We start from the raw sequence: 27,462 nt of genomic DNA on the forward strand, positions 1-27,462 counted from the left end.
TCCCACTAGTACATTTACCCCACAGATGTAAACAGCCGCAGCACTCGCCCTGTGGAGGGACAGACACACACAAAAAGGAATGCTGCTTGCTCCCTCCCACGCACGAACACTTCAAAACACAACTGCAAGCGTGAACACAAACATCCTCTTTTCTCTCTCATGCAAATAAAGGCATCCATTCATCCCACTTGTGAAGCCCAATCATGCCACTCATGGACTGGAGAGCCGTTTCTTTGGCCAATATGTGGAATGAATCTAGGCCCTCCCACCGTCTCTGCATGAGCTGGATTGGCTAGCACACTCTGGCCTGAGACCGATTCTACTTCCCCTCTCATCAAGGCAGGGCTATGGGATTCCTCGTACAGTATTTGTTTTCATTTCTAAAATTTATGAGTGGCTTCTTTGCCAGGCACTTCAGGTGACGTGGGGCTGTTTAAAACCAACACCCAGAGCGGATTTGCACACATTGCTAAGCCAAGCCATGATTTTCTTGTAGGTTGACATCATTATCATCCTTTGGTGCCAGCCAGGTTAAACTGTTTTCCTAGGCTTTTGGAGGATTATGACAAGGTGGTTGATGACCTATTGCCGTGGTTTTCAACCAGTGTGCTGTGGCACCCTGGGGTGCCTTGAATGATGGTCAGGGGTGCCGTGGGAAACACTGGCCTCTGTCCCTCTGTCCCTCTTTCCTTCCTTCCCTCCCTCCTCTGATGCCCTCTCATGTCTCTGCCTCCCCAAGGCTTACATAGCTGTTCATTGCAGCAGCCCTGGCTACAAGCTTTGCAGGCAAATGGTGTGTCTGGGGCTGGCCAGGGGGAGCTTCCCAGACCCCTGTGGGGCAGTGTGAGGAGACATCTCTCTATAGGGGGGGGGGCAACTCAGAGACCAGGGGCAGCAGCAGTGGCTGCCCAGAGGACTCCCAAGGAGAGGGAAGAGAAGAGGCTGAGGGAAATCTCTTTGGATTTAGAAGGTTTTAACAATACTTTTGGGTGGCATGCATATTTGTGGTATGACAAGATTAAAGCACACAAAGCTTTTAAAAATCATATTGTCAGGAAAGCATTGTACAATGTCTGGATTAGATATAAAGATCTGCTGGAAAGTAAAACCCCAAGGTGGTTGTCGCCAATGGAGGCGAAAGCTGTGAAAAAGCTTAATATGGAGTCCAAATGGCTGAGATATTGGGAAATTTTGGAACAAGAAGGGGACAAATTGAAATTGCAGAGTTTTGAGAAATTAAAAGATAAAGTGCGAGACTGGCTTCATTATTATCAAATAATGGAGGTCTACAAGATGGACAGGAAAATTGGCTTCCAGGTGGAAAAATCAAAATTGGAAACAGAATTGTTAGAATCCAATACTAAAAATTTGTCAGAAATGTATAATTTGCTGTTGAAATGGAATACGCAGGATGAAACAGTGAAATCAGCTATGATTAAGTGGGCACAAGACATTGGTCATAACATTATTTTGCTGACTGGGAAAAGTTGTGGACCACCGGTATGAAATTTACGGCATGCAATGCCTTAAGAGAAAACATTATGAAAATGATTTACAGGTGGTACATGACCCCAGTCAAGCTTGCAAAAATTTACCTTGCCTGATAATAAATGTTGGAAATGTAAAGAAAATGAAGGTACCTTTTTTCACCTTTGGTGGACGTGCCCTAAGATTAAGGCATTCTGGGAAATGATATATAATGAATTGAAAAAGGTATTTAAATATACCTTTCTGAAGAAACCAGAGGCCTTTCTCTTGGGTATTGTCAGCCAAACGGTGCCAAAGAAGGATAGAACATTCTTTATGTATGCTACAACAGCAGCAAGAGTACTCAGCGCAAAGTATTGGAAGACACAAGATCTACCCACCTTGGAAGAATGGCAGATGAAGGTGATAGACTATATGGGACTGGCAGAAATGACGGGCAGAATCCGAGACCAGGGGAGAGAGACAGCGGAAGAAGATTGGAAGAAATTTAAGGACTATCTTAAGAAATATTGCAAAATTAATGAGTGTTAGAATGGCGTTGGCTTAGAAATTGCGTGGTTTTCAGCTGAATTGGATAAGTAACAAGAAAAGAAGGGTTAAAAGTTTAAATGAAATTAAGGGGAAGGATTTGCTGAACTAACATAATAGAAATTGGAATACAGAGAGGGGAGGTATGGGGAAGTCGGGAAAGTAAGGTATAAGAAAAAAGGGAATGAAATTATACCTGTTCTTCTTTGTTTTGTTTTGTTTTTTGTCTGTGTTATATTATTGTTTTATTTTGCTGTTATATAATTATTGGAAAACTTAATAAAATTCTTTTTTAAAAAAAGTAAATTAAGGATAGGAGGCATATTATTGATGCCTTGTGTGGCAAAGCAGGGCCTCTCACACATTCCAATATTTCAGATAATTGGTTTTAGATTTGTTTCTGTTTGTGTTCACACCAGGAGTGCTGACCAGGTGTTTGCTCAATGTGTGTGTGTGTGTGTGTATGTGCCTTACAGGCAGCACAATCCTAAACATGTCTACTCAGAGTAAGTCCCATTGAATTAAAGCCTAATATTATGAAATGTAATAAAACAATACCTTCCAGTAGCACCTTAGAGACCAACTAAGTTTGTTATTGGTATTAACTTTCATGTGGTGTGCATGCACACAAAGTAAAAGGTAAAGGTAAAGGTACCCCTGCCCGTACGGGCCAGTCTTGACAGACTCTGGGGTTGTGCGCCCATCTCACTCAAGAGGCCAGGGGCCAGCGCTGTCCGGAGACACATCCGGGTCACGTGGCCAGCGTGACATCGCTGCTCTGGCGAGCCAGAGCCGCACACGGAAACGCCGTTTACCTTCCCGCTAGAAAGCGGTCCCTATTTATCTACTTGCACCCGGAGGTGCTTTCGAACTGCTAGGTTGGCAGGCGCTGGGACCGAGCAGCGGGAGCGCACTCCGCCGCAGGGATTCGAACCGCCGACCTTTCGATCGGCAAGTCCTAGGCACTGAGGCTTTAACCCACAGCGCCACCTGCGTCCCTGCATGCACACAAAAGCTCATACCAATAACAAACTTAGTTGGTCTCTAAGGTCTACTGGAAGGATTTTGTTTGTTTGTTTGTTTCAACTACGACAGACCAACACGGCTACCTAAATGTAAGTAGAATTATGAAATATATGCTTTTAAAAATGTGTATATCACAAAATTCGTACAAATATGTGTATATTACGTGGAAATGTGCACCAAAATTCTGAGGAATTCTCATGAGGACTTTTTTCAAAAGAACTCACAAACGGGTGTGAAAATGACCTGTGAACCAAACTTTAGATTGGAGAAATAGGAAACCAAGAGAAACTGAAATGGACTTATTTGCTGAGCCCAAGTGCCCACAGCAATACAGGAACAACCTACAGAACAAGAGAACAACCCGCATAACATCTTTATTAATGCCCTGTTTCCTTTTCTCTTTTACTTCCAAGATGCAGCAATAACTTATGAAATGTAGTGTGAAGGCCAAGGACTTAAGACAGTTTTAAAAGGGGATTATACAAATTCATGGAAGAAAAGGCTGTCAATGGCTCGTCATCACGATGGCTATGTATTTCAGCCAGAATCAGAGGCGGCATCTCTAAACACCAGTCGCTAAGGAACCACAGAAGGGTAAGAAGGGCGCTGCCCTCATGTCCTGCCTGAAGACGTCCCTTAGGCATCTGGCTGACCACTCAAGGAAACTGGATGCTGGACGAGGTAGGAAGTTGATCTGATCCAGCAGAGTTCTTGTGATGTCTGCAACTCAACACAAACACCTTGCTGAATGGTCAGTGAGCCAGCCATGACTCCCCTGTTCCTCGCAGCTTTTACTTAGCTGAAATGCTGCTGGTCTCTTTCAGTGTATCTCTCAGATGGCACCATCTCTTTTGAAAGGGAGAGACATGCCAGGAGCACATCATCAGTCAGGCTCACACACAAAGGAGCAGAGAGACGGCAAGAATCATCCTGACAAACAAAGGGCTAGCTTCACAGGCCAGCGACCAGCCTTTAAAAGCCTCCCTCCCCTCCCCACTTTAATGGAAGAAGTAGTGAGTATAAACAGATGATCTCATCCCTTGGCTGGTTCATTCTGTTTCTCCATTACCCACTCAAGAGATGCCAGTGTGTGATTCCCGTACTCTCGGCAAAGCTGAGCCAGAGCAGAAAAGAAAGCACAATTTATGATATATGTCAGAGAAGTCACATGTCCTTTATTAAATCTCTCTTTCTTTCTTTCTTTCTTTCTTTCTTTCTTTCTTTCTTTCTTTCTTTCTCTTTCTTTCTTTCTGAAACAGTTGCCTAATGCTTCCCAGACTTCTGATATAAAAAGCACCTTTATTTTCTTCCTCAATTAAAATTGGAGTAGTACTTCCCTCTTACATACTCCTGGGAAGGATTACTTTTAACAGGTGAAAGACAGGCAGGCATTATGGAACAGGATGCGGAAACTGGTGGTTGTTTCTTTAAACAAACCTCAGCTGCGTTCTGATGAAGCACCTGTATTCGGGACACAAATGTTTAACCCAGCCTTTGCCAGACTGGTGCCCTCCAGCCAGATGTTTTGGAATACAGTTCCCATCAGACCCAGGCTGATGAAGGCTGGGATAGCCATTTCTTCTACTGCACTTTGCAATGCATGTCTATCACTGGTCTGGTTCTCTCTGCACATGCACAGAGGGAGGGGTGGACTAAGGCTCTGTCCACACAACAGCCTGTTTAAGGGACCCTGATTGCATAGGCTCCTGAAGATGCTTAGGGAGTCAGGGCAGCAACCTTCTGGCCTGAAGATACTTGGTTCTTCTGTCCATGGCCTCTTGCCTGATGTGTTCACTGCACTCTTGGGCTGGTGAAGAAGTCTGGGAGGCGCTGAATTCCTAGGGCCCGAAGGAACGTGCCTGTGAAGGTCCTGGCTCTGATTTTATCAGAGGTCCTGTGGGAGCCAGTTTAGTCTGCACCAGCCTGCCAGCATCATGTTCCCTGAGTCCCTGATCAGCGCCATCAGGACCAGAGCCAGGAACGTGGTCCCCCTCCTCAGCTTGTGACACCATGGCTTCCGACTTGGAATCTTGGTTGCTGCTGGACCATGAGGCCATGCACAAAGAACTGGGATGGGCAGAGGAAAGCTCTCTTCAAGTCTGGTTTAATGATACAGGACCATAAGGAAGGAGAACAGGAGCGTCTCATCAACAGTTAGTGTGGACAGCTGACTCAGCAGGCTGACATGTCACTTGGTCACAAACTTCCTTACTTGAGTTGTACCAATTTCTAAAATGGCACCTAGGCATATAAATTAGCATAGGTTAATAAATATGTGTTGCTCTTCAAAGTGTGTGTGTATGCCTGCTGCATTTCCTTTTCTTTTTTGGATGATGCAGAAGTGGCCATCCCAAGATCGAAAATGTTGCGGGAAAGGGGACAATTTGACAACTCTTCCTGGGCTCGGATAGTTCAGTGGGGCTGGAGGAACAGATAATTCTATCCATTGATTTTTAAATAAGGTTTAGCTCCCATCATAGAATAGCAATGACATCATCTTAAATTCAGGGTTGCATGAGTCATTCAAGAGGCTATACCAAGGTGAAGAAAAGAAAGATAACATGACATAATACGGTCTGTGGAGAAACAATTGGTTTGTTGTATAAGCCTCTTCATGGGGGAGTGTTCAATCACGGGGCCTTATCTATAGCTTTTGCTTAAGGATGGATATAGCTGATATAGATAGATATAGATATAAATACAGATATAGATGATAGAGCTATAGCTATAGATAAATGGATTCAACCTGCTGTGTGTTTTTCAGTCTCAGCATCCCTCGATACAACCTGAAAACCTACATCCAGGAGAATCTTATCCAATGCAGGGCATTCCCAGGCCGTCTCTGTTTTTAGGTGGGTTTCAATCACATGCCAGCAAATTCGGGTTGCACAGTTATGATTGATTTCAAACTCTTGCCCAATAACCCCTCTCCCAAAGTGGGCTTTTTGCAATCTGGGAAGTGACAGAATAAGTGTAGGATAACATTTGCTTGATGTGGCATTGTCTAACCTCCCTGCAAACAAATCAGAATGAATGTTCAATTAAGCAGGTCATCTGGAAGTGACAAAGCTTTTCATCTGTTTCTCAGAGGGTGCTTCAGACTGCTGCTATTTTCAGGTGGGATTCAGTCACATAGTCATAGTATGACTTTGCTTACATTGCATTCTGTAATTTCTAAAGGGCAAGCGGATGGTGCAGCGGAATTACAGGAGCGGTGCCCTTAAGCACATAGCCACAGGCCCACACCCAGCCATGCTGCTCCTGTTCTCTGGTGACGGGGGTGGAATCAGTGCCGTGGGGATGGTACCTGGAAGAGGAGGGAGCTGTTGAGGAGGAAAGGTGTGCCTCAGAGCCATGCTAGCCACAAACAGGCTCTCATCCCTGGCATGTTGGTGGGTACGGGGAGCTGCCAGTCCTTTGACTCCTTCACACCGATGCTTCCCAGGAGTCTCCCTGCCCTCAAATCAAGGGTCACTGTCACAGACGCTTTGTCAGGATGCAATGATTTTAGCTTCGTATACTTGATTTTATAGTTTATACACTTAGCTGGAGTGCAGCCATCTTGGCTCTTGAGAGAACCTGTATGAATGTGGAGGTGGAACTGTCCATCTTATTTAAGATGATGGTGCTGATGGTGCCATCGCTGTGGCTGGTGCTCTTTCCTGCTGGCACTACAAGCTGTGCTATCCTTGCACAGCCCAAGTCTCTTCCCGGCCCCCTCCCAGCTGTCTGGCTTTTCTGCCTCCTTTCTCAGCCCTCTTTCTGCTGGAGCCGGTGACCGCTGAAAGAGATTTGACACTGAGTGAGGCTGCTATAAATAGAAAAAGGAGAAAAATCAATAACTAAGAGGCCAGACATAATGCAATTGTAAACCACACTGTATCCCATCCCATAGTGCTTGCTCCCCCCTCCCTTGTGTCTTGGCTACCTTGCTTATATTCCTCCCCCTCTGCTCCCAATTGACATTTTAACCAAGATGGTGCTCTTCTTGAATACAGAGTATTTTCAGTGACAGGAAATGTACTTAAGAACAGCTCAACGTAGTTCCCTCCCCCCCTTTAATTCTATATGCACAACAGTTTCTAATTTCATATTTGGAAAAGTTCTCTTTCTGTTCTCATTCTCACATAGCATGTCCCCAAATAACCTCCAAAAATAGGATAGGCAGGGATTTTCATTTAAAAGTCTCAGTACTTCTGAATCACAGATTATTAAATTTATTTTTCCTGGCAAGGGAAAGTCAATTCATAGTTTGAAAGCCTTTGAGGCTGGAAAAATCACATATCATAATGGCTGTGTAGACTCCTGTCCATTTTTCAAAGTGCTGAGATGTCCTGGCCCTGCAGTACATTCACCCGGTCTGGTTTCCTTGGGAAAGAGGTCACTGTACCAGAAGCGGTTTGAGAATTGTGTGACCAGTTTGGCTGCAGGGGGCGCCACTACAGCTCTGCACAGTGGAGCATGAGAGGCAAAGTCTGCCACTGGCTGAACAATTACTGACATTCTGTGGTCTATGGTTTGTGTATGTATACATTCACATACAGGTTGAGCAGATCTCCAAGCCATGCAAAAAAGAAAAGAAAAGAAAAGAAAAGGTCAAGCACATGTGAATCAGCATCCTATTGCAGAGCCCACTGCATTATTCAGTGGTTCTGTTGTGAAATAAAGATAGTGCAGTCTCTGAAAGGCTGCACTTATACCCATTTACCCACTCTGAAGTAAGCCACATTGAACTCAGATGTGCCTAAGATGGTCCTGTAGACCTCTGGTCAGCAGCTAATTTTCCTGAAGGGTCATTTAGAAGGAGGGGGCCACAGGCCAATACATCTGTCCTCTTCAGTGGCCTGTCAGAAAAGCTCCATTGCAAAGGAAGCCAATTTCTTCACACCTCCTTATCTTTTAAGAGGTAGGAACATCTCTCAGATTCAGCACCTCCAATAGTTGAACCATTTGGACTTGTATATTTGGATGGGCAGCTACCTGCAAGGTCCACCCAAGACATTGTGCTACCTGAGGTGAAAGACAAGGTGATATCTCCTCCCCATTCCAGATATAGAGGCTGACTGTGTTGGTGGTTGAATCTTGCTTCAACACTGGTGACTAGGCTGATGTCCTCCCTAGCACACAAGGGCAGCAGGCTAGCTTAGAAGTCACAGGGTAGACTGTGGCCCTCCACGCCTCTCTGTTTGGCCCTTGGAAGTGTCCCCAGTCCACACTTCCCACTTGCTGTGCTTCACAGCCCAAATATGTTGGTCTGACCAGAATGTATCCTTGCTTATTTGGATAAAGAAATGGATAGGAGCATGTGAGGGCGGCTGTGTACACATTCCTGCTTACTCTGCATCCAGCACGCTCCCACTGCTGCCTTGTGAGGCCGCAGACACACAACGTTAGCCGCAATACACGTCTGTTTTGCAGTTCCCACCAAACCAGGTCCAATCTGATTTGAAACAGTAAGTCAAATGGACACCTACTTCCCCTCTCTACCCACTGGTGTAGTCAGACTGTGGGAAACTTGGAAATATATCCAACTATAAATGCTGCCCAAGGTGCTTTTCTCACTGTGCCTAATGGTAGGGATGGCCCTGCCTGGGTCAGGCAAGGAGGGCTCATCCATGGCCACCTGGACTGTTGTTTGACCCTGTTAAATTTGGACAAATGATCCTGAGATGGAAAGGAGGAGTACGTGGTGGTCTGAAAATATCTCTGCTTCCTTGCCTTCTTTTCCCCATGACCTGCAATGTCTTCTCTCTCCCTCCCCCCCAAACCCAATTTGCAGTTAGCATTCTGCCCGCTTCCCTGATGATCAGCGGTGACTTCAAGGAGATGTGATACCTGAGACTTTTAAAAGGCTCGCTACTTGACATACTCCTAATGGGCCTGATTGATTCTCAGGCTGTTCCCTGCCCACCCCACCCCCATGAAGGCTGCTGGAAATCAGCATAGATCCTAGCTAAACAGTAGCAAATAATAAGTTGTTCTCTCCATGTTCCCCCAGCCCAGGGAAAAAAAGTTTCTAGTCACAAACTGATGGCTCACATGTGAATGGAAACCACGGTAACGGGAAGTGGGGGGAGACTGTTTTAGCTTACCTCCCTATGGTGGTGGTGGTGGTTGTTGTGTGTGCACATACACACCCTGTGGTTCTTCAGACAGTGCATTACTTTGTGGCAAATGTAGCACATCAGAGAAAAGGGCTTGGTAGCTTTAGCTGCAACGGCCAGATGGAATGAAGGTTGGGAATCATGAATGCAGAGTCTCACCAGGCTTAATACGTCTAGAACGGCTGCTGCCTACATCTCCTCTTACTGCTTCAGCTCTAGATGCCTTTTTGCATTTATAGGCAGCTTCCGCAACAACATGGATGTGACCTACAGAACAAACACTAACAAGCTTTGGGATGCTACAGTGCCAAACAGCTCCATGCACCTCAAAAACTTTCTTTCTTTGATCAACCCAACATGGCTGACCATCCAAGGAGCTGTGACGCCACATGTGAGAGGGGCTGGATCCATGTGAAACATGGCAGGCGAGGGGATGCCTCACCAGCCTCTGTCCACAGGCCCCTTTTGTTCATTAGATTGCAAGCCCACCAACCTCTGCTTTACATGGGTTTCTCCCTCTGAATCTGCTCCACACTGGAACTGGGATAATTCGTCTTGCTTGCCTCAGAAAGACGCACATGCAGCAAACACTCTGGCTTCCATGGGATTGAAATGGAACCTGCAGTACGAAGGTGAGAGTCCCATCCATTGCTGCTGCCTTTCTTCCCTTTGGCCTTGGCTGCTACAGCAATGTGGACCTCAGAAGGCTCTCCGTGAGGAAATGTGGCCTTTGGGCTGAAAAAGTTTCCTCACACTTGATATAAAGACGCAGTTCTGACACCGGCTGCTTTCTTCAGTAGCACACGGCTCAATGTCCCTGCAGGAAAGGTGATATACAAACGTAATAAGAAAACCTTAGGACTAGAAACCAGCCTTACAAGGTTCTTTCCTCGGGGCTCTTTGCAAAGCTTTGCAGAGAGGTGGTGAACATCTGGCCCACAGGCCACTTTTGACCTTCTAGGCCTCCCCATTTGACCTGTAAGGTTGTTTCCCCTGCAGGCCCCACCCTTGATGTTAAAGTGATGTCAGGCAAGGGGCTGGATCAGCTGCACCCCGTGGAAAACAGGATTGACCTTCCTGCCATCAGCTGAGAGGCAGGGAGAGCAAGTTCCCTGTGGGAACTCAGATGATGTCAGATGACTGAGAGGTTGGGTGGTTCTGTCTATCTGTCAAAGTTGGCTCACAGGGTAGGGGTTGATGAAGATCTGGCCCACTGGGCCAAGAAGGTTCCTCTTCAGTCAGCCATGCTCTTTTTTTGGGGGGGGGGGGAATAAAAGGTAAAGGACCCCTGACAGTTAAGTCCAGTCGTGAATGACTCTGGGGTTGCGATGATCATCTCGCTTTACCGGCCAAGGGAGCCGACGTTTGTCCCCAGACAGTTTTTCTGGGTCATGTGGCCAGCATGACTAAGCCACTTCTGGCGAACCAGAGCAGTGCATGGAAACACCAATTATCTTTCCTCCAGAGCAGTATGTATTTATCTACTTGCACTTTGACGTGCTTTCGAACTGCTAGGTTGGCAGGAGCTGGGACAGAGCAACGGGAGCTCACCCTGTCGCGGGGATTCGAACCACCGACCTTCTGATCGGCAAGCCCTATGCCTAGTGGTTTAGACCACAGCGCCACCTGCATCCATTTGGGGAAATACTCCATTCCATTTCCTCCACAGCAGTCATTCAATGTTTTGTGACCACTAAGAATGCTCAGTCTTTGTTTTTTGGATTATTTTCTAAATATTTTGTTTCTATTTCCAGGAACTGTGGGTTTTGCATGGATGGTGCCCCTTTGACTATATGAGCATTGGCACTGAAATGATGAATGTGTGTGTGCTCTCTCTCTCTCTAATAACATTATTGATACGCTAAAGGCCCACCCCCCCACCATCAGAGGGAAGGGGGTTGCCTTCTTCAGTAGCATGTGGCTCTGTTCCCCTCAATGAGTCACACAAATAATCTAGTAAAACCAATTCCTTGATCTGGAAATACATCTCTGTCGTAGAGTTAAAAGCTGAACCCCAGCTTTCTATTTTCAGCCTTTATTTAATTTAGAATAGTTTTGTTGCCACTTTATAATCCTGAGGGTCTCTCAAACTGCAAAAAAATCTCAATAAAAATCACATCCAGGTCTAGAATCAGGGACATTAATGCCAGAGTGTCTCTGTGGTGCCAGGATTAGTCAGCAAGCATTTCCTGCCTTGGTCTTCCTTTTGGCTGCCATGTGGCTTCTGCCTAGTAGGTAGCAAAGCCTCCTTCTAGGCACAGGACGGGTGCTGGACAGCTGGACCTTGCTCAGCTCATGATGGAGGTGCATCTTCCCTTTCTGGCAGTTGCCAGGCAACAGCTCCCTCTGAGGCAAGAGAGTAGGGCTGAGCATCTGGAACAATGTGGGAACCTCTGTTCAAAGGCAGCACTTAGGAAATTCATTACCACATATGCCATGGCAACTCCCATTGCCACAACCTCAAGGAAAGTCCAAAATCCAGGGAGCTGTGTTGATCCAGGAGTCATGAATTTACATCCCACAGGGCCCAACTGTGGCTCTGTGCATAATTTCCTGGCAGTGAACTGCACTGAACTCAGTAGTGCTTACTTCTGACTGCATAGGTTCAACTTGCAAAGCACACTGAACTTTAAGGCAAGACCTAGGAACACCTTCAGCCAACTGATATACAACATGTAGCTTAGAAAAGGAAACAACTCTGCAAAGTGGTGTTATCATTTTAAATTGCGGGCATGAAGTAGGAACCCCAACAAAAGAAAGCCGTCTCCAGCCTCGCCTTGTTTATTCCCCATCCTTCTCCGACTTCCGTTATGTAATTTACAAGAAACTTGAAATCTTCTTTACCACCTCATTCCATTGTCAAAGCAATGAAGGTTCATCAGCTACCCCCTGGTAAACAGATTTGGCAGATCTGATCTTGTTTCAAAAGCATGCAAAACTTGTTTGACCAGGGACTTGTTGTTGTTGGCATCCGCCTGTCTTAAGAGACAATGGAGTACTACACTTCGGCGTGTGTGTGTGTGTGTGTGTGTGTGTGTGTGTGAAGTAATACCACTAGAGAATCACAGCACCTGCTGTGGCTGCAGAGACCAGTAACTTGTAACTGCTACCTCCTGCATTGTTTTTGCTGTGTTAGCAGCACTAAAGGAACCTCCCTGTGGTGCACGCTTGGGCAGAGTGTATGGGGGTCCTGGGCAGCCCAGACAACAAGACCCCCTCTCTCGGCCTCACTGATGTGGTCCAAAGGAAAGCAGAGCAATACATTTGGCACCGGAAGGAGTTTCCGGAAGGAGGCATACAAGAGACTACTGTGGAACAAAAGGAGTATGTGAGTAGCACACCACATGAGTGCAGTTCTCTCAAGTTTTAAAAACTATTGTCTGTCACTGGCCTAGAATTAGATATATTTCTGCTAAAATGCAAAAGTAGCTCCCACTGTGTTTATCCTGATTTCTCAGCACTCAGCAAAACCCTCACGATGCATCTCTCTGAAGGGTCAATTCATTCTGCTGCTTGTGGCAGCAGTCTCATGCCCAGAGTTTTCCCTGTGTTAAGTGCTCATGCTGCTCTTTCTCACTGAATTCAGACGGAGCTCAGCCTGGGAGATGGCCGGCTTGCAAGCAACGCCTCCCTCTGCTCTTCTGATCCAGGTAGTAGCTGGTGATGATGTGTATGAAACATTTCTGTCAAGGTTGTAGCGTTCTGCACACCAGCAGTGCAAGCTGCCGAGTATCAATTACTGATGGGAGTACAACAGTATGGAACTGGGCAGGTGCCAACTCATGGCTCCTTCGCACCACACTGCAGCTTGGCATGATGTGGCTTCTGGCAAGGGTGCTAAAGAGAAGTTTTAATCCGCCCCCCCCCCCGTGTTAATGAGATTCAAGCAGGATGTTCTAATGGGACGAGGGGAGGTAAAGGGGATTTAAAAGTTCACGAGCCCCACCCTTGACTCACCACCATTTCCCCTCTTCTAAAAGCAACCAAAGAAGCCATCACAAAAGGCAAGGGGGACGGATCCTCTCTGTCCCCCCCCCAATATATCAACACTGGTTTTCAGCTACTGCAAGTCTTAGATACTTAGAACACATAATCTAAGACACAAAGCACAGGTTTTAATATAGTGGAAGATTTCCACATTCTTTATTGGAATAACTCAGGTGAATATAAACTGTTAACCATCAGGGCTGTGTGATATTGAGGAAAACACAGGAAAACCTGAGAATATGTTAGTCTTGTTAGAATTCACCTTTAAGGAAGCTTCATTTACTATAAACTAAACTAAGCTACTTTCTGCTCCTTGTGGTTTCAAAATTCTGTTCTGAGGTTCTAAACAACTTCAGCCTCTGAATGTTGTTGTTCTACTACTACTACTACTACTACTAGTATACTGCCCTTCAACCACAGATCACAGGACAGTTCACAACATAAAAATACACAAGACTACATCACAAAGCAAAACGAAGAATAACAAGCCAATAAACCCTTTCCTTAATTTACACCATCATAATAACTTACGTACATCCCCCCCCCAAATGACCTACAGATATTGAAAGATAATATGTAGGATTTGTGGCTGAGTTGGATTTTGAAACCAGGTTTCACAAGGCCAAGGCCACAGCATTATTTGCTGTGGCACACAGTATTCAAGCTCTGATGTTCCAGAAAATGTAGGTCATGTTTTGTTTGTGGCTTTTATCTTGCTATCTGAATGTGTTCCTTGCACTTCTGTTACCTTTAAATCTTGTTCACTGGTTTTTTTCTTCTGGTGTACCTCAGTGCCCAGTGTGCTCTTCCAATTTACTCTATGTATCTGGTGAAAGTTAGGTTAGGCTTAGTAAATTTGTATTTATATGTTAATAATTTGCACTTTGTGAAATCGACTCCCGACTATGGATTTGAAAGTGCACGTCACAATAAACTGCTTGATTTTTCAGATGTCGCAGGACTTTTTCACTGTGACAGAGACTTGAACCTTGGAGGCATGTTCCTCAGCAGCCTTCTAACGAAAAGGATATCCTCCCAAATGTTGTTTCAGACCCCCAGTCACTGCAATACAAATGCATACATTTAAAATGTGCAACCAACCATGAGTTGAGCAGTCTGCATGAATCCAGGACATTTCCTTTTTTCCAGGCTTCATTGGAGAACTCCACTGGAGGCTGGATGGGGTTGGGGCTGGTGAGGCAGTCGTGGGCTCTCCCATCCATTTTTTTTCCACCTGCTTCTATCATTTGTCTCAACTCCCAGCCCCCACCCTACCAACCTGCTTGGCGAAGAAGTGTGTGAATGGCAGCACCAGATAGAAGAGAGATAGGAAAAGCACCATTCTCAGATTTAAAGGGGGAAACTCTGGGTTGCAAACTGACAACTGTGCTGAAACTGACCAGAGGCTTCCAATAGGGTAAACACCATATGTTTTCCTGTAGAAACACCATTGTGCACAACTGGATGCCCTCGTCTGCCCCAGCTGCAACAAAATAGGCCTCTCCTGCATTGGTCTCAACAGCCACAGCAGGAGCTGTAACTTTCCAACGGGTTGACTTTGCCCTCCAATGGCACACTCTTCCTGAGACAGACAGATGCCATCAAGAAAACCAAGATCAGCTGGCTCTGATGTATATTATGGTATAGAAAAAATAGGGGGTTTGGCTTTTGCTGCCCAACTTCCCAAGGGACTGAATCCCCTAAGTCCATGATCAGTCAGAGATGAATGGATGGAGGCCAAGATCCATAGAAAGCAAGGCAGATCTTTATTTTTCTGTTGCAACAAAGTTCCCTCCCCTCCTTGCAAGGAGGTGGGAGAGACCCAGAACAATGGTGCGCAAGCCCCTAGACTTTTGAAATTGCCCACCCTGTAACCCAAGACCACCCCCAAAACATCATACCTACATCACAGAAAGAGGCGGTCTCCAGCAGAAATTGGAGTGTGTTGCTTCTCTCCTGTCTGCCAGGATACCAGATAATGCCTTACTTGATTGCATTTTTCTGGGTAGCCTGGCCATTCTTTTGAGATGGTAAATACTTTAGTTACTGAACCTCTTACACATATTGATAGTTTGCTCAGCTTAACAGATACTTGCCAGACTGTTTTTGCAGGGAGGTGTAAGCCTCTACAGTCCAAAAACAATTGGAAAGCTTTACCCATTTCCTTCCTCCTTGCAGAGAAATACTTGAGGTCAATTTGGGAGAGTCAAAATGGCTTCAGGATTGCTCTCCTGTACTATTTCAGAGATGTGGTTTATATATGTTTGCCTTGTACATTTATGAACATTGATTCTGTATTTGAGACCTTAAACCTTAGAATTCTTATAACACTTGTCATCAATGTGCATGGTACTTTACAGTCTAATATTTACGTATTCAGCTTTGATTCCTGCATTGCAGGGGTTGGACTCGATGACACTTTGTGTCTCTTCCAAGTGCAGAGTTCTATGAATCATAGAATTGTCGAGTTGGAAAGAACCATGAGGGTCATCTAGTCCTACCCCCTGCAGTGTAGGAATATTTTGTCCAATGTGGGGCTCAAACCCCAAACCCTGAGATTAAGAGTCTCATACTCTACCAACTGGGCTGTGATTTGTATTATAAGATAAACAGGAAAGCAAGAGGGCGACTTCTTCTTTTCCCTATTTTTTATATATGTTGTGGTGTTGGTTATATATTTTTGGTAATGCACTATACTGTTTTTTCTTATGCTGTCTTTTTTCTTTTTCTTCTTTGTGTTTTGTTTGGTCCATAAGTATTATAATTGTGGAAAATGTAATAATTTTTTTTTTTGGGGGGGGGGAAAGGAAAGCAAGAGGACGTGACTGGAGGCAGAGCAAACATGTTGCTTCAGTTGCATTGCTTAGGGTTAGGTCTAGTGTTCGCTGCTGCTTAGCTATTTACTCAGAAGTAAATCCCAGTGTGCCCAATGGGAGGCTTCCTCCTTAGCGATGGGTAACTCCGGACTGCAGCCTCATCCATCCGTCAGGCCATTTGATTCCAGATGAATTTTGAACCGGCACCCTCTCGTGGGGAATCGTCGTAAAACACACGCCACGGCTCTTTTCAGTTACAGGTAACTCGCATCTGACACTTGCACGACCACAGGTTTATGCGGGTGGCGGGGAAATAAAGAAAGGGCGAGTTGGCTCTGCCTTGCTCCCGGAGCCCTCGCGAGTCCTTCCCGGAACCTGGAAGCTCCAAAAGCTCTTTCCGCGCCCGAGCCAGAGCTTCGGGCCTCCGCTTCCCTTGCTTCCCCGAGCCCCGGAGGCGAGGCGGAGGGCGAGGTCGTGTTCCCCCGCGGAGCCCTGTCACTGCGGCGCTGCGCCGAAGAAGCGTGCCCGGGGCAGCATCCGGCGAGCGCAGCGCTGCGCCTGGAAGGGGCCCGGCGCGTGGGAAGCCTCGGCGGGAAAGAAGTCTCCGCCCAGGCGAGGAAGGGAAGGCCGGCCGAGGGGCGGGGAGCAGGAAGAGGGCGCCGCGCCCGAGAGGACGTTTCCTGGCGCGCGCCTCCGGCCCGGCTCCGCTTGGGGGCGACGGGGCCAGGGAGCTGCGCGCCGGCCCGGCTGCCTTTGGTCCGCGCGGAGGCGCCACGCAGCGGCTGCAGCGCGCGGCCGGGCCGGGCTCCTCCTCCTCCCGCGCCGCCAGCCGCGCGCCTCGGCTCCCGCCAGTAGCAGGTCGGCGGAGGCGAGCGAGTGCCCGGGGTGGGTCGGGGCCCGGAGGGGGGCGAGGGCGAGGGGGGGCCCCTGCGCTCTCTCCTTGGAAACCGGGGAGGGTCCGGAGCGGGACGAGCCCCGGGCGGGGGGTGGGCTCTGCAGGGCCGGCGCCATCCTTAGGGCAGCCGGGCAGCCGCCCAGGGCGCAGACCTCTCGAGGGGCGCAGTCTTATGCAGAAAGACCTTCGTTGTATCTTACAAAGTTCTGATAACATTTTACTTTTGTGTTTTATATTTTGAAGGATGTTATAATTTGTACAAGACATGTTATTTTTTGACAAATCGAGGTGAGCGACCAAAAAAATTGGGTGGACATACATCGCCTTCCTAGTGTGCAAACTAGATTGGCACCAGCTGGGCCTAACTTTGCAGACTCTGGGTGCTGCTGCTGCTGCGTAGGCCTCGGCACTGTAATGCCAGAGGGACTTTCCTACCGTGGTTCAGGGGCTGGGCATGGTGTGCCTTTCTTGCGCTCATCCTTCCTTCCACTCCACCGCCTTCACTGACTGGAGAACCCATTTTAAGAAATGTTGCTGGATGCAACTCCCCTGATCTCTTACTGTTGCTCAAATCGGCTGGGGCTTTTGGGCGTCTCAGCAGTACCACAGGTTCCTCCATCCCTGTCTTTAAACAGTCCTGGCATTAATGAATTGTGGGTTTCCCATTGGGGCATCTGGTCAGTCAAGGTGAGAACAGGATGCTGGGTTGGAAAGGCCATTGACATGATCCGGCAGAGCTCTTCTTCCGTTCTGATTCACGGTTGTTGATTCTGAGTGTGTATACTTCCTCTAGAGTAGAAAAGATAGGAGGAGGAGGAGAGTCGCTGCCAATATATATATATCCACATATATGTGTGCTTATATATGTGCATATATGCACATGCTTCCTCCCTTGCCTTCCAGAGCCATATTCTCTCGCAGGGGCTCCCCCACTTACATAGAAAGACACATCACCCCCCCCCCCACGAAGATGTATCATCAGGATGGGGAGGGAGGGCAGATTTAACACCCCCCCCCATCCCATGCACACTGCTATTCGCTTTTCTTAACTCATTTTTATTGGATGGGGAAGTGAAGGCTTAAGACTCCCCCACCCCAGCAATCCTGAGGAACATCACCCATGAATCCCGCCTCTGCTGAACTGTGGGTGAGGTTTTCCCTGCTCTGATGTTGGAGGAGGAGGAGGAGTGTGGCCTTGGCAGAGGTGCCGTGGGCCAGATCCAGCCTGTAGCCTAGTGGTTCTTCCTCACTGGCCTGTACAGATACTTTCACAATGTCCTGCTGGGAACGCCTCTGATTTGTTTGCAGTGGGAGGAATATCAGTGTCACACTCTTCCCATTCGGCTTGCATGGCAGATTCATCTTCCCTCCTCCTCCCCTGTGCTGTTCTGGGGGTTCTCCAACACCCCCTCCCACCCACACCGCTGATTCAGTGGAAGGAGACCAGAGCTGCATCCCTTCTCTTAGTGTGTGCATATAAAGTGTTGCCTTACCATATGTTAGGAACAAGCACGATCTTGTATTTTCTGGATGCTGTTTCTATTTAATCCTGTCCTCCTTGCGCTACAACTTGCTATGAGCATGGGCGCTAGTATTAGGTGCTCCTCTTGACAGGAGTTATAAATAGTGCCCCCCAGCTGTTTTAGATAACGGAGATGGACTTCCCTCCATAAAAAGGTAAAGGTAAAGGACCCCTGACAGTTAAGTCCAGTCGCAAACGACTCTGAGGTTGTGGTGCTCATCTCGCTTTATTGGCCAAGGGAGCTGACATTTGTCCGCAGACAGTTTTTCCAGGTCATGTGGCCAGCATGACTATGCCGCTTCTGGCGAAACTAGAGCAGCGCATGGAAGCGCCGTTTACCTTCCCGCCGGAGCAGTACCTCTTTATCTACTTGCACTTTGATGTGCTTTTGAACTGCTAGGTTGGTAGAAGCTGGGACTGAACAACAGGAGCTCACCCCGTTGCAGGGATTTGAACTGCCAACCTTCCAACCGGCAAGCCCAAGTCTCAGTGGTTTACACCACAGCGCCACCTGCGTCTCTTCCCTCCATATCTGTCCTTAATTCAGTGCAGCATGAGCACGCAAATCTTGCTAGACTGCCATGGCCTTAGGGAGTGGGGCAGGTGGTAGCAGCTGACTGTCAGTCAAAGGAATGGGACTCTTGGAGCAAGGCGCTTTGCCTAGGACGTTTCCTAGGGGCGTTTCCTAAGGTGGTTTTGGGTTCTTTTTGTTTCTGCAGACTCTTTGGAACACACCAACATTTCATGGATTCTGCTGGGTTGTCAGAGGCCGGTCAGGTATCTGCCGATGCCAGGACACACTTCAAAGTCTGCAGGTTCATTATGGAGGCAGGTGAGAGGGGTGCTGGGCTCTGCATTTTGGTGCAGCTGAGAAACGCTTGGTCAGTAGTGCCCCAATCCCTGTGAGAAAGGAGGGTTATGTTGGAAGGGGAAAGGTGATTTGAGGAGATACAGGACCAGGTGCGGCAATCTTTGTGGCTTGGAGGGTAGAGGGTCCTGCCTGGTTGGGTTGGAGGCAAGCCCAGAGCTGCGAAATGGAGGAGTTGGTGGGCGTCATTGTAAGTCAATGAGAAACAGGAAAACAATTCAAGCAGTATGCTCTTTTAAAATTAATGCTGTTTTCAGTTAACTGTAATAAATTGTTAAGCTCAATGACATTTTGTTTTTAAAAATAAATTGCATAGTGTCAGTACTTTTGCACTCACAGGAATACTGAAAGGTGGTGGAGGCAGGCTTGGGGTAAAAACATTGTCTGAATAATTTGTCTTATATCTCCAAAAGGAAAAGGCTGGTTGCTTTATTTTAGAACGGAAGCTAAAACGTCAAGGAAAATCAAGAAATATTGTTTAGGAGGAAATCTGCCCTGATTGAGGGAAGGGGGAGCCCATAGGAATCTCGAGGGTGGAAGCGACATTTAGGTGCCTACAGGCAGAAAATCCCCTTCCTCCCAATGGTTAAAATGGGATGTTATCCACTGGAAAAAAATTCTGAGGCTGCATCACTGAAAGGAATTGGATCTGCGCATGGTTTTGCACAGCTCCCATTCATTTTAGAGAGGTTTGTGCAGGGGAACTTCCCAGTGGATTTTCCCTCACCACAACCTTGTTAGTTTGCCCTCTCCCTCTTCTGCACTCTGCTTTGTGGCCAAGCCACCTGTGAGTCTAGGGGCCCTGCACTTTGCTTCCGCACTCAGTCCCCGATCCTCGCCTTGCTGATTCTCTTTTCCATTGACAGGTGTGAAACTGGGCTTGCGCTCTGTCCCCATTGCCACAGCATGCACCATTTACCACCGGTTCTTTATGGAGGTGCCTCTGGAACCTTATGATCCCTACTTGGTAGCTATGGCTGCCCTTTACCTGGCGGGGAAGGTAGAAGAGCAGCACCTGCGGACAAGGGACATCATCAATGTCAGCCACAGGTAATGTGGACCGAGTGTGAGCGCTGGACTTAGCTGTATTAGGAGTATATATCTACATGGATGCAGAATAAGGCATGCAGTTCAAATTTTTCTATTCCCTCCTCCGCTCTCGCCCCCAACAGCCATTCCTTAGCCATTGGGCTTTTTGGAGGGAGTCCCTTCCTAATTTACTTTTTTTGTACTTCTGCAGACCTTGGGGTTTCCCCAAGCCTACTGATTCCTCCTTCTTGTGCATGAATAGTGGTGTTGTACTTACATAAGGAGGCATACTTGGAGAACTGAGTTTGCTCTTAGGATGTACGGTATGAGGGATTATACAGTTGTGCCCCTCCTCACTCATCTTGCCATTGTACCCTCCGCTTTCCACAGTGGGTGGGTGTGCTTGCAAGAGCAAGGAATAACAAAACCACCCCTCTTTTAATTTGGTTAAAGACATACACATCCCCACTTGCTTTTCTGAACTGCTTAAATCCAGTTATCCTCTTGACTGGCTTATGTCAAAGTTTATTCACAAGTGGCAGTGCAGACATTTGCCCCGTATAGTAAAATTTGTAGGTCAACCCTAATGTGAACAGCCCATGTGGCATAAACAAAAAACGACCACTTGCTGCAACCATCAGCCAGACTAAAGAGAAAACTGACTTAAAAAGTGAAATAAATGCTTTATCAATTAGGCTTTCTCCTTATTGTTTAAAAGTGCCCCCCCCCCACCAATTAATCAACTAACAGCTGTAGTTGATAAATCTACCAGTTATGGGGAACAAAGGCTGTAGCCCCATTCAGAATTCTAGGCAAGGGATTTGGCTTTCCACAAGATTTCCATAAAAGATTGTTCAGGCTTAGAAGGAACGCCTCCCTCTGTAAGACATTTGCACGTAGCTTTTTTTGGGTGTTCAGAGAAAGAGAAAAATCAGTTTAATTTGTCACCTGCAAGAGGGAACCCCATAAACCCCCAGAATTTTTCCTCTTCTCCCCCACAGGTACTTGCACCCACAAAGTGACCCCCTGGAACTGGACATGCATTTCTGGGAGCTGAGAGACAGCATTGTCCAGTGTGAGCTCCTCATGCTGCGGGTGCTGTGCTTCCGTGTCTCTTTCCAGCACCCCCATAAGGTGCGGGCTGCTCAGTGTGGGGGCTCAGGGTGCAAACGGGGTGTGTGACTTGCTTGGGAGGCAAAGGGCTACACCTTCATGACTCTCCTCCCACCTGGAGGAACTGTTCCCTTGCACCCCAAGCCTCTGGGTTCTGCTTCCACCTTCCAGATGGGAACAGACTGCAGAGGGTTAGACTAGGAGGAACAGATCAGAAGTCACAGTTCTGGCCAGAGAAGGGAAGGCAGACATAGTAGCGGGGAGGAAAGATGGTACCCAGAGACACTCGTTCCCCAAGTGGTGGGAGAATGAACCCAGGCAGGCTGGGAGCCAGCACTCCTGACTTTGGAGCCCTTCTCAATGGTTGAGAGCAGGTGCAGTAGGATTGCACCCTGGGGCAGCAGGATGAAGGAATGCAAAAGCCAGTGTGGTGGCATGAATAAAGTACTGGGCTTGCAGGAGAGACCTGAGTTCAAATCCCTCACAAGTCATGAAGCTCACTGGGCAAATAGCTTGCCAGTTGCATCTGCTTTCCAGGGTTATTGTGAGAATAAAAGCAACACCTATTTTGCTTTGAAGAGTTGTGTAGAGATTTTTCCACTACCAAGTGGCCAGGTGGTCTTCAGTGGGGCTGGGGAAGCTGTGGCTTCCACCGTTCTCAATCATTAGTTGGGCTCAGGTTGTGCCTGAGGGCCACAGTGTCCCTGGTGTTCAGGAGTCATCCAGGTTTTTTTCCTAAACCAAGGTGACCTCCATGCTGGAGAGCCACACACACGTGAGGACAAAGTGGGGGAAAGTTGTGAGATTGTGTTGTTAGCTCCAAGGGACTGAATCATGGGACCAGAAGCCAGTGGGGCTGAAGCAAGGGACATGGCCTTCGAAGAGCATCTGCCGTGGATTTGCCACAAGCTCTGATCCCTTTTTGAAAGGAAGAGCTTTTGTGAGAGATGCTGCTCACAAGCGGAGCCCCTGGGTTTTCAGCCAGCGCTGACACTTGCTGTTCTCTTTCTGCAGTACCTTCTCCACTACTTGTTGTCCCTGAAGCACTGGATGAACCGGCACAGCTGGGATCGGACCCCAGTGGCCGTGGCAGCCTGGGCTTTGCTGCGGGACAGCTACCACGGGCCTCTGTGCCTGCAACACCCCCCTCAGCATATTGCTGCATCCGTCCTTTACCTGGCTCTGCAGTGCTACGGGGTGGAGGTGCCTGCTGATGCTGAAGCGGAGAGGCCTTGGTGGCAGGTAAGGGCGCGGGAGTGAGAGGTGGGCAGGCTGCTGGCTGGGGGCAAGCAGTCGGGTATCCCCTTTCAGCCCAACCTGGACCTGGACTCTTGTCTTGGAGCTGGCCCACGCAGCAGCCTTCTTCCTTCTTAATGGTCTGTTTTTATGCTGAATCAGAAGTACAGATAGCGCCACCCGTCGGCTGCTGCGCCTCTGCAGTCACATGGACTCCATGCTCCACACCAGCCACTTCCCTGCCTGTTATACAGTCATACCTTATGTTGCGTTCCGCTCTTGTTGTGGACTTCCAGCTTACGAACATGGCAAACCCTCGGAAGTGTTTACTTCCGGGTTCGCCGCATGCACAGAAGTGATCTGTGCGCTTTGCACACATGCAGAAGCGCTTGATCGTGCCGCGCACATGTGCAGAAGAGGCACTCTAGTTGCAGACTTTTCAGGGTGCGAATGGCACCCCGAAATGGATTAAGTCTGCAGCTAGAGGTACCACTGTACAGGGATGTGCTAGGCCTGGGAACCAGCACAGGGGGAAGTTGCAGGCCTTCCCCTGCTGCTCATGAGACCCCCCTTCAATCCTCGGTATGCCCTTAAGGGACAACTTAGGATTCAGAGGCCAAATGATACAGGATGCAGGTGATCCGCAGTCCTCCCAGTTTTTTATGGGAAAAAGAAAAAAGGCAGATGCAGCCACAGGGTCATTGCACTGGATCAGGACGGGGGCATTAGAGAGCTGCTGCTACTGCTGCTTTGTTTAAAAATCCTTTCTAGGACCCTCGTACCTACGGGACCGCTTCTCCCGGTATGCCCCACGGAGGACCTTAAGGTCCATATATAGCAACACCCTAGAGGTCTCGGGGCCTAAGGAAGTCAGAGTAGCCTCAACCAGAGCCAGGGCCTTTTCAACACTGGCTCCAGCCTGGTGGAACGCTCTGTCTCATGAGACCAGGGCCCTGCAGGATCTGATTTCTTTCCGCAGGGCCTGTAAGACAGAGTTGTTCCACCTGGCCTTTGGCTTAGAATCAGTTTGATTCCATCCCCCTTTCTTTTTCCTTTCTCCTCCTGTGAAGAGTCTGCATCCTAATGTTTTAATGTTGTATTTTAATCAATTTGTTTTTATTATTGGTTGTTAGCCCTCCTGAGCCTGGTCTTGGCTGTGGAGGGCGGGGTATAAATAAAAAATTATTATTATTATTATTATTATTTCCCATACCTTGTGTGCTTGGTTCAAGTGTGCCCCCCCCCCAACCAGCTGCCCTTTAAATTGTAAGCCTGAGGGCAGGACAATCCCTTGTTTGTTTTAAATAAATTGACCATATATAAAAGAATAAATTGACCCATGGAGCAAAACATTCAAGTACCATATGGGGCAAACAGTAGCTGTGTATCAGTTTCAGCTGGGGAAACGGTGTATGTGTGTGTGGGGGGGATCCCTGCAAATTCCATCTAGTTGCACCCAGAGACTGGAGCACATCCTAGCTTCTCTTTGGTGAGAGGAATGGTCACCAGTGCTCCCCCCCCCCGAAATAAAGGTTCCAGTACTCACTATGAAGTTACAACACACAGAGAAATGGGAGTGGGGAGAGAGAAATGGAGGTCTTTCACAATATCTGGGGCCATTTTACAGATATCTCCCCCAATATTTAACTGTTAAGCGAACATGTGATATCTGTACCCAATCGGAAGCACACCTATTTCCTACTCGGCTACTAAATAATCTTCATACTCCGGAGCTGTGACAAATTCCAAATATATCGGAGTGCTACAAAATGCATGCAGCAAAGGAAGCCTAAGGCTTTCTCATAAGGTGGGTAGGTAGCAGTTGAGCAAAGGCGGGGGGGGGGGGTGGCAGAGGAGGAAAGTCTCCTGCATGAAGCAATGGAGAGTTTCAAGGCACTGGGGAGGCCAAGAGGTTGGAGACAGTGAACGCCTGCGAGTTCTGGGCTTCGCCAGCTTCAATGCTAATAAGGAAGTGGGAGCAGCTAGGTCTTGGAAGAGGGAGACAGGGGCGCCCACTTGGGTGCTGCCAAAACCAAAGCTGCCACCACTTCTGCTGCCACTGGAGCAAACTGGGAGGGCAAAGCAGCCTGCCAGGAGCGGCGGCTTTGGACCTGGCAGGTCGGTCTCTCCAGGAGGCCCATCGTATTTTGACAGTGGAGCGGTCTCGCTCGCTTGGGAGGTGGTGACCTCTAATTCCCTGCAGGTTTTTAAGCAGAGGTTAGATGGCCATCTGTCATGGATGCTTTAGCTGAGATTCCTGCATTGCAGGGGGTTGGACTAGATGATCCTTGCGGTCCCTTCCAACTCTACAATTCTATTCTGGTTTTCTCTCCTTCTAGGTGTTCAGCGAAGATCTCTCCAAGAATGTCATTGACCAGATTGTCTTGGGCTTGATCCAGATCTATACTCTGGATACAGAAATTTCTTAAGTACATGGGGCCGTAAGGAGAAGGCTTCAGCGTCCCAAGTCGACTGGTCACTTTAAGTGGGGTTGAGGTGATAGTGTTGCCCCCTGAAAACACACCAAATTTGTATCCTGTTTGTTTTGAGCGACCCAGTAGAACAGAACGGGCTGGATTGGTGTTTGTGCCTGGATAGACTGTGTTCTGTGGTGTCCCTGAATTCCTCTCCAGCCTGGAATTAGACTGAAGCCTTTGATCCTCTACTCTTAACTTGGTGCCAGCTCAGAGTCCATGGGGAAAGAAGAACATGGAGAAGGAACCTGTTGCCTCCCTACTACAGGTGAAACATGTTGCCAGGATATTTCCCCCACCTGTTTCTGGAATGGTTCCCCAAAGCTGCTACGTACTAGTCATAGATCTTGGATGAAGCACCATGACTCCATGACATCTGACAAAGACCCCACTGCTGTGAATGCCTTAATTCCAGAGTAAGAAAAATTCATGGATGAGCTAGGGCTGCCAATGAATAGAAAAAAATGGCACCACTCATTTCAAGCCTCATCATACCCCCTGCAGTTCTTTCCTCCCAGTGTTAAAAACTCAGGCATATAAACTAGGAGCCAAAAGGCACCTTGAATCCAGTTGCGGTTGCCCCAACGGTCTGCCTCTTCACCAGGGGGTTGGACTAGATGGTCCGAGTTCCATCTGTCAAGCTGAAATTCTGGCACTGATTGAACAGTCAGAAGTTCAATCCTTGAGTTCTTCCCTTTGCTCTTTCAAAACTCTAGAACTCGAGTTTCGTCCAGTTACACGGCAGTATCTTCAGGACATGCCAAAGTCTGTATGCTGATAGCACAAAATAATTAACGTGAGATTTATTGCCTTGGAATGTGATGGCTCTTAAAAAGGATTAGGCAAATTTATAAAGCCTTGGTCTGTCACTGCTATTAGCCTTGGTAGCTACTGGATGCCTTACAGGGAGTAATTCATAAATAAAATTAATAATAATAAGTAACGTGTCCACAGACAGTATACCTTTTGAGTGCCGTTTCATTCTTACACCTTTGCCTGTTCCACTTGGGGTGGGGGTCAATTCTCCATGCTTCATAATGGCCAGGTAACAATTGTTAGCCGGTCCTAATGTGGCAGAGAAAGCTCAGGGAGGCTGCCTGCCTTTGGCAACGAGACCAGTGTGGGCCAACTTTCAAGGACATGTTGCAAGTCAGGTCGAAATGATGAGCCACTGCTGCTGCCATGTGCACTACAGTCACCCCACCCCCATTTGTGGTTTGGGGTGGCTTTGCCCCCATCCTTCTGTGAACAGCAGTACAGCAGAGGCAGATGCCAGTAGAGCCCTTTCTAGGGCATAGCTCTTGCGCCAAAGCCCCCTGCTGGCTGTGCAACTGAGGGCTGCCAGCTCACCACTTGCTAACTAGATCTATTCCAGATTGACCTCTCATTGCAGTACATTTGCAGCTCAGCTCTTGCATGTCTGCCATATTTCTACTTTAGTGACACACATCCTGACATTGTAGGAATGACTCTTCAGTCTTCAGTGGCCCCTGGAAGCAAAAATGGCATTTTTTCATCTCTAGGGTGAATGCCCTTTATACTTTGTATTAGAAGTCAGAATGGAAAACCAGTTGCTTCTAGTCCCCCCCCCCAACCTGTGGTGTGTCTTCCAAACCTGGCAGTACCCTTAGCCAGAATACTCTATAAGAGACCATCTACAGAGAGTATTGTCAGGCATCAAGTGGAGAGGCTGCTGGACGTGGAGTTGTAACAAAGGAAGCATCTGCTACTGGTTAGAACAAGTTGGACTAGCCACACGGGGTTGCAGAGAGACATGCTCCAGCTCTTCGTTCTAGCAAGCCAGCCCCCCCTCTCCCCACCACTGTCAGTTGGCATCTTGTGTCCCACACTGCATACTTAGTTTTCATTGTTTTGGGACCCCCTTCTGCTTTTAGGGTTTTTTTCTACAGTTTTTTGGGACAGTGGATGGAGCTTACTATTAGTGTATACTCCTTAGGATGGAGGAGAGTGGGAAAAAAGGTTTACCAAACTTACGCAAACTGTAGGTCCCTTATGGATGGTCCCCAGTGTGGTCCACTTGACACTGATGATGGTAGCAGCCAAAGAAAGGAAATAAACTCTACATACTATTTATTACAGCCCATTGCATTTTGAGAAAAGGTCCTTTATCAAAGGCACTGTAAATGTACAAATAACAAGAAGGATAACTGGTACAAAATGCAATAGATGATCATAAATGCATGTTAAAATTTATCCAATACCCAAGTTCGGTGGTTTATATATTACTTGTACATTTACAATGCTCTTGATATATTTTTTTCCCCAAAACAAATTGGGCTTACAAACAATATTTTGTAGCACTTGTAGTTTATTTCTCCCCCATTTTTGCTTGAAAGTGTTGCTATCCTGGGACTA

General features: G+C 47.6%; 1 protein-coding gene across 6 annotated transcripts; it reads left to right on the plus strand.

Annotated features, from left to right (window-relative positions):
- Positions 1-3,460: 3,460 nt before the first annotated feature.
- Positions 3,461-26,044, plus strand: CCNQ (cyclin Q). Of its 6 annotated transcripts, none has more exons than XM_083719823.1 (6): positions 3,461-3,723; positions 19,086-19,198; positions 20,101-20,284; positions 21,265-21,397; positions 22,391-22,618; positions 24,952-26,044. In XM_083719823.1, exons 2-6 carry the CDS (start codon positions 19,111-19,113, stop codon positions 25,039-25,041), a joined length of 723 nt encoding a protein of 240 aa, XP_083575949.1. In that variant the 5' UTR covers positions 3,461-3,723; positions 19,086-19,110; the 3' UTR covers positions 25,042-26,044. The 6 variants fall into 6 exon arrangements, with proteins under 6 accessions (XP_083575949.1, XP_083575947.1, XP_083575945.1 ...); XM_083719821.1 differs by lacking the exon at positions 3,461-3,723 and adding an exon at positions 16,165-16,209; XM_083719819.1 differs by lacking the exon at positions 3,461-3,723 and adding an exon at positions 16,571-16,807.
- Positions 26,045-27,462: the final 1,418 nt, after the last annotated feature.

The sequence above is a fragment of the Podarcis gaigeae genome, assembly GCF_964106915.1.
Source record: "Podarcis gaigeae genome assembly, chromosome: 17".
In the NCBI taxonomy this organism is placed as follows: Eukaryota; Metazoa; Chordata; class Lepidosauria; order Squamata; family Lacertidae; genus Podarcis; species Podarcis gaigeae.

Bases quoted from the DNA above. Each gene is read 5' to 3' on its own strand.
- CCNQ (XM_083719818.1), top strand. From the start codon at position 17,110: ATGTTATTTTTTGACAAATCGAG. The intron at 21,398-22,390 runs GTGCGGGCTGCT...CTCTTTCTGCAG, and splicing joins CTTTCCAGCACCCCCATAAG to TACCTTCTCCACTACTTGTT. The intron at 22,619-24,951 runs GTAAGGGCGCGG...CTCTCCTTCTAG, and splicing joins CGGAGAGGCCTTGGTGGCAG to GTGTTCAGCGAAGATCTCTC.